Consider the following 7,150-nt stretch of genomic DNA (forward strand, 5'->3'; position numbering starts at 1 on the left):
CGGAAGGTGGTTAGCGATATTTGGATCGTCGCTAGATTTTCCCGCCGTACGGGGGGGGGGGGGGGAGAATGCTGTCACGTGTCGCAGCGAGCGGTCAACACGCGGCTGCCGGCGCCCGCCAAACCGATTTTCGATCGGCAGTTAATCACGCGCGAGATTCCGATTCTCTCGGGCGTTCGTCGACGCGGCGTTCCAACGGTTGTTCAAAATAGCGTTCGATCGCGTACGCCACTTCGGTCCCGTTTGGAAAGGCGTAAATTTGAACGTAAATGCGGACGTTTAATATGTTGCTCGACGGCTGACTCTGCTGGCGTTAAAAGCAATCGCGGCACCCTGGATTCGTATTTATTTCTCGGAGCAAGATAGAGAGTGGCAAATGTTACTGTAGTTCGCTTTATGACAATAAATTGGTATCGCGACCGCCCGCGAGATCAATCGAAGCCTCCGGATCGATAAGCGCGCTCAATTTGATCGAGCGATTGGACTCTGCATTTCGAGATCAACGATGAATCGGTAGTCTTTATCGATGCTCTCGAATTATCATAGAAATCAGTGTTTGACAATGGCCCGAGTCGAAATTTTGACTCTATGTTGAACCTTTAAATCTATTATATAGCAGGACCTAAGACAGTAAAAGAGGTCAAACTGCAAGTACAAAATTTACTCCTACTTAAAAACTGATAGTGTCGGAAATTTCTATTTCTGCCAATTTAGCATTAAAGTAGGATCTTTTAAGTAGGAGCTAAAGTAAATTTTTAGAATTAAAGATTCAAGGGAGAAGAGTAAAAAAATTATAATGTAATCAAAGTAGGTTATAGCTGGTCTATGTAGGTGTATAGATCAGCTAAGTGGGTGTAAGTTGTCCTTAAAAGTGTCAAAATAGTACCAAAATTTCGATTGGGGGGGGGACTGCATTTGTCGTTTTATCGGATGGCAGATTTATTCTTGTGCATCGAAATTTCTACTCAGCCTCTTGTCACGAGAGTGTTTCGCTACTTAATATATTCACAATGATACTCGCAAGAATAAATAATAATAAATATTCGCAATAATAGGAAACGTTTTTAATCGCGTCGCAAAATAAATAAATAGATGGCATCTCGCTCTATACACTGCAGCGCCTGATTCCGATTCGAACGCTCGTCGTCTCGTTTAACACTCAAATATATATCGCTGGTTCTCGAGCACCGACAAATCCGCCATCGACAAAATCAACGCTTCGCAACTCGCGGTGTCTCGGAGCGAATCGAAACGCCCGTTTGGGACCCGGCACACATTAATGGCAATCACCGTGAAAATTGGTTCGAGAAACATTCACGTTCCGTTTTTCGCGAACGTCGGACATACCGGACGCCCCGCAAATCTCGCGCGAAAAGTCTCTCTCGGCCGCGAAGTCCCTCGATAATCTTGGGAAATTAAGTTTTCCTTGCGAAAGACCAAGGCGACGGCAATTAAACCTCTCCGATTAAAATTTCGCGCCGCGTCCAAAATCCGCCCCCGAGTTGACTCGGAAAGTAAATCCTCCCTGCTTTTCCCCGTAGATCATCCGACGTTACCGCCCGTGGCTCAATAAGTATCGACTCCGCGAGCCTCAAAATTCTCAGTATATGTCGCGGCGCCCTCTATTAAAGATGCTAAAACCGTACTTGCCCTCCGTACACCCTCCGCGATACGAAGACGCGGCGCGACTTGCCGAACATCCCGTACGTCACTCACGACGTCGCGTTAAGCGTCCGGCTAAATCACGAAGAAAGACACGCGGACGCACACAATCGTGTAACGAACGCTCCCACCTCTCTCTCTTTCTCTCTCCGCTGCCGCCGCCGCCGCCGTACAGTCGTTCCGCGATCATTTCTGAGCCGACACGCGCGTTGTTCTCCGAACAAGCCGCGAGAAACCCTCCGGAACGCGCCGCCCCCGAGCCACGCCTTATCCTTCTCCTCCACGTCCCTCTTTTCCCTTTTTTCGCGCCCCCGCGTGTCCCCGGGCAACCCCCGCCGTCCCCGGCGGTTCTCAATGCCTGTACTGCTGCTCGAGCTCCCTTCGCAGCCTCTTCGCGGCGGTCTCGCCACCGCCACCACCGCCACCGCCGCCGCCGCCACCGCCGCCACCGCCGCCTCCGCCGCCGCCGCCACCGCCGCCGCCACCGTCGGCCTCGGTATCGCTGCAACCGTCCTCACCCTCGGCGACGACGCCTTCGACCTCCTCCTGCCGCCGCTTCGCCGTCGCCATCTCCGCCGCGTGCTTCTTCCGCCACTTCGTCCGCCGATTTTGGAACCACACCTGGAAATCGGGAGACGGACGCTCGTGTTAACAGGTCTCATAATTAAATCGCGACTTCAATTCTCCGATGCATTCGTTAAGCCCAGATTCAATCTCTAATTTCGCCGGCCTCCGTAAATTATAATTTAAAATGCGATCGTTGAATATTCACGGTGCAGTTTCATGTTAGTGGTGTAAAGCGATAAATGTAAGATAAGGCATGAGGACTCGTCCTTGAAGTCGCGCGTGAAAAGTAGGTACTTAAATCTTTTCGACGCGTAACAAGACGCATCGAAGATTTCCAATCCTTTTTAGCAATTATTTTCGACAACTCTGTCTGTTAGTCAAACAGTGTTATAGGTCAAGAGTCAATCTGTGGATCGCTGAAAACAGTAAATATTCAAACAGTGATAATGCACTGATTGACTTGTAGAGAGTATGCTATTAAAAATTGATGATTAAAAAGAGTTGGTCGAGTTGGTTAAGACGCCCGTCACGGATTGAGGGAGATCCCACACCCACAGAAAAAAAATTCCGGATTCAATGCTATTACACTTGAATGTATCATAAAATAGAATCGATAAAGCGCCAATCATATTTACTCTTTCTGAAATCTAGAATCGTCTTTTGTCGAATATCGTGGTGCCAACTTTGTACCTTGTAAGATGGAGGGAAAATTTATTCTAAATGCAAGAACAACGACAAGTTACTCTTGTCTCAATATAGTAAGTCAATGTTTTTTAATTCGATAGAGGTGAATAAGAATTATTGACTTTATTTTGATATTGTCTTATTTTTATACTAAATGAGGTTGCGAGTGATATAAATGCGTCAGGAATTCTTGTTGTCCCGGTAACAGAAATCCTTTCTGAGGGTGCAGGTTCGAACCCCGGCCGAGGTAATATTTTTTGAAATAAGATTTCTATACAGTACGCAGAAGGGGATATGGTATTGAATGCTAAATATAGCATTTAAGTGTAATTAGAAATCGCTTATCGATTTGAATATGTGAATTTACCAACGATAATGATTCCATCTGCAGGAAACTGTGTTATGTCCGAAAAGAAAACGGCGCTCGGGACAGATGGAAAAACGGTGTATGAATTCGCGTAATAAGATTTTAATTATTGGGCTACCTACATCCTGCTTGGACTTGTGGCATTGTCGTTGATCGTTTGATTGTTAAAAAGATTCCGACGTCCGATTCGACCACAGTCTCTTGAAACAAATTTCACCTCCGTTTACTCACGGTTATAAATACCGAACGAGTAGAAATGACGATGAGACGGCCTGCTAAACCTGAAGCGCGTCAGTTCAACGAACGAGTTAACCCACGAAGTAAGAACTGCCATCGCGGAGCGAAACCTTTCGGCGCGAGTCGACCGGTGAATTATTGAAACAGCCGGCCCTCTCGACGTCTTTAACGTCGCCCGGCCGCGGAGTCTATTCGACCTCTTTCGATTAATACGCCGGCCTCGACTCTAGCCGGGGCGTCTATAACATTTGAATTAACGGGCAAAGGTCCCGGAGAAAATTCATCGGCGACTGGCCTCCCGCGGGAGGGGGACCGGCGGGGGAGAGGGCGGGGGTGGGAGTCGGAAACGGCGCTAACTTAAGGTGCCCCTCTGCACCTATAAAGCTCGAGATACACAGTAGGAGTCTGTGTCCCCGCAACAATGTATTTAATTAACGTAACGGGTGTCAGGGGAGCACGGGGGAGCTTCACCGTAGCGCGATTGCACCCACAAACCACCCCCGATCCATGCCGGCGTGTGGCCCCCGCTAAACTCCTCCTCTTCCTCTTCGCCCTCACCCTCGTCCCCTCCGCCGGCCCTCCGTCGCCCCCCCGGCCACCCCGTTGCCGCCACACCGCCGCTCTTCCGTATCCAACCCCAATCCGCAGGCTTGTTCAATGGCCGCCAAGTCGAGAGCTTAAATTAAAGATATAAGCGTCCCGGCGAGCAAGGCGCGGGCGCGAAGCGGTAAACGAATTAAAAAGTAAACGGCCAGCCGTAAAAGTTAATGGTTGTTCGGATGAAAATTAAAATACTCGAGGAATTAAGATAACGGAGAGGCAGGCGGAATGGACAATCTGCAGGGATTGACTGCAGGCAAATGCCGGGCGTAAAAAGGCAGTTCGGCCCGGCGAAAGTCCAATTTGTATTTCATGCTTTGGTCTTCATAAAGAAGGAGCAAGAGAGGGAAGGAGACGGTGAAAGCTGAAGGATGGGAGACACGCGAGGAAAAGATTCGACGGCGCATTCAGGCTGTCGTTAAGTCTCGCTTAATCTTTACTTGTAATTTTTCAAGAATCTATCTAATTGGCGATAGATTTTTCTGCAATTCTTTTAAAAGAATTTTTATCTCCTCTTCTCTCTCTCTCTCTCTCTCTCTCTCTCTCTCTCTCTCTCTCTCTTTCTTTAACATATAAAATGTAGATAGTATTTAAATTAAAAGAAAAAAAAGAGATTTTTTAAAAATTACCAAGACTGACCGACTTATTGAATGGCAATAGTGATGTAATATTGCGTTACTCGAGATACACAAACATTTCGCAGAGAGGTAGAGATGCTCGAGCGCGGGTTTGCCTATACGCGATTGTGATTTCGCGATCGTGATAAACAAGCTCCTTCCGTCCGCGAGGATTCGCAATTTCAGAGATATCGTTCAATGGATCGGAGAAACTGAGGACAATCAAAATTGATGCTAAGTTTACCGAACTCCCCCTCGGGATCGTGCGAGCCGACCTAGTTTCTCTCTATTAGTACCGACCCTGTTTACTTTGCTAAAACAAACTTTAAAGACGATAAAGCACTTAGTTAAGCCCTTAATAAATTCAAATGCGATGTCCTATTTTTCCAGAAGCGCGCGGATGTTGAATTTTGTCAGATAAGGATTTATCACGTTCCCTCCCTTCGTGATAAGAACGTTCGGCCTTTCGTTAATCGCCGAAGGCATTTTGTCGAAATTACTTTTATCAAGTAGCTACAGTTTGCGAAAATAGTCGAAAAATGTGCAGCCAGTTTGTTGCTTCAATCAACAAATTACCTGTAGTTTTTTCTTATCTGTCCAGAGATACTTGTAATCAGAGTTTGACAGTAACATTTTAACTTTTGTATCATTCGATGAGTCGCATTAGTCATTGCCGCGGCGAGGAAAGTTTCTGCGGGCAACGTGGACGAGAAACGGGGGGGGGGGGGGTCCGACAATTCGCAGGCGCGACTCGACCTTTCTCGATGAAACGATGAAAAACCGATTTGGGGGACGTAACCGCAAAGCCTTCCCGATCGTTATTCTTTAAATCGTCGCGACTGATGCAGTGCGAAAATGTAAATGCAAAGAAAGTCCCGACCGGGATCCATCCATCTTGTTTTTGAACGCATTAGTCACGCGCGCGCTGCCGGACGGGGGCGGGGAACCCGGCGGTCGTCGCTCTTCCCTCCCTCCCCCTCGCCATCGACGCTGAGCGTCGCCTCACAACTGTTCGATTTATTAAATCAGGATTATCTAAGCCCATTACTTTGTCCCGTCGAGAGCCAGATACAAAACCGCATTTGTAACTCGCGTAAAGCCCTTAGGGCGGGCCCGCAGAGAGCGGCACTGATTTTCGCGGTCGTCCACCTACCCTTTCCCTCCCCTCGTCCGTAACAGATAATACCGATAGCATCTGATCTCGCCGTTGATATCGCCGCTGGGACAATTTATTATGCGAAAGATTACGGCCGTGTGACTCAGTTCTCACCCTCGATTGGACCTGGGGGAGGGGCGGGAGGGAGGGAAGGGGGGGAAATTCGCGCTGGTAACATCTCAAAATTGTGATAAGACCAACGCGGATCTAATTATCTAGATAAGTGCTGCGGTCCAAGTGCATAGAGCTTATCTCTGTGATCTAACTATCGGAGTGTACACGATGAAGTCGTTCTAAAAATATACTTTATTTTTATCGTATTTTAGTTGTCTTTGTGCACTCTAATGACGACCGGAATGACTTTTTAACATGTTTGCGGGGAAACGGCTTTCAGAACGTTCTTTGTACGATTTTTCCTGTTACAACTCTCTTTAGAATAAAATTGTCTCATTAGGTGGCAGCTTTTTAAGAGTTTGTTAGTTAAAAACATTTCTCCTCGAGACACAAGGATCAGAAAGCACACCCTCAGAAAGGATTTCTGTTACCGAGACAAAAAATATTCTTGACGCATTTATATTTCTCACAATCTCGTTTAGTATAAAAATAAGAAAATATCAAAATTAAATCAATAATTCTTATTCTCCTCTATCGAATTAAAAAAGATTGACTTGCTATAGTTAGACAAGAGTAACTTGTATAAATGTAAGTTTATATATTCTTGCGTTTAGAACAAATTTTCCCTCCAACTTACAGCGGACGAAATTGGTATCACGTTATTCGACAAAAGACGATACTTACTATCGTTTTATTCTAGATTTTAGAATTACTAAAATATTCCTTTCTCTATAATAAATATGACTGGCGCTATTCGATCCTATTTTATGATACATTGAAGCGTAATAGCATCGGATCCGGAAATTTTTTCTGTGGGTGTAATCTTTAATAGTCTTTCTTTGAGTGTCCGGTTTGAAGATATAACTGTACAGCGATAATAAAAAGAGCGGGGGAAGCCGGTAGAGAGATAGACACGGATACCAGGAAGGTAAAACGCGACGGGGGGAGAAAGAACGTCAAAGACGGACGTTGCGAGAGGAGACAGGACGGCCGGAAAAGAGGCAAGGAGTGTAAATTAACGCAAAACCTAGGTGCAGCTGGAAATCGGGGGAGGGGGAGAAAATAGAAAGAGAGAAACGACTGACAAGGTGGGATATTCCGTCGGGAGAGAGACGGGAGTAAGGGGGTGGCACAGAGATTACGAGA

The 7,150-nt window shown here is 46.5% G+C and overlaps 1 protein-coding gene across 1 annotated transcript in view; it reads right to left on the reverse strand.

Annotated features, from left to right (window-relative positions):
• Positions 1 to 394: 394 nt before the first annotated feature.
• LOC105558494 (homeobox protein Nkx-6.1-like) overlaps positions 395 to 7,150 on the reverse strand; it is a 54,222-nt gene continuing 47,466 nt past the window's right edge. The window contains exons 4-5 of the mRNA XM_012006193.1: positions 2,136 to 2,283; positions 395 to 486 (exon numbers count right to left, since the gene is read on the reverse strand). Of these exons, the coding sequence (XP_011861583.1) occupies positions 395 to 486; positions 2,136 to 2,283 (240 nt within the window). The remainder of the gene's footprint in view (positions 487 to 2,135; positions 2,284 to 7,150) is intronic.

This window comes from Vollenhovia emeryi, unplaced genomic scaffold (assembly GCF_000949405.1).
Source record: "Vollenhovia emeryi isolate VEMERY1.0 unplaced genomic scaffold, V.emery_V1.0 DF939340.1, whole genome shotgun sequence".
NCBI classification, from domain to species: Eukaryota; Metazoa; Arthropoda; class Insecta; order Hymenoptera; family Formicidae; genus Vollenhovia; species Vollenhovia emeryi.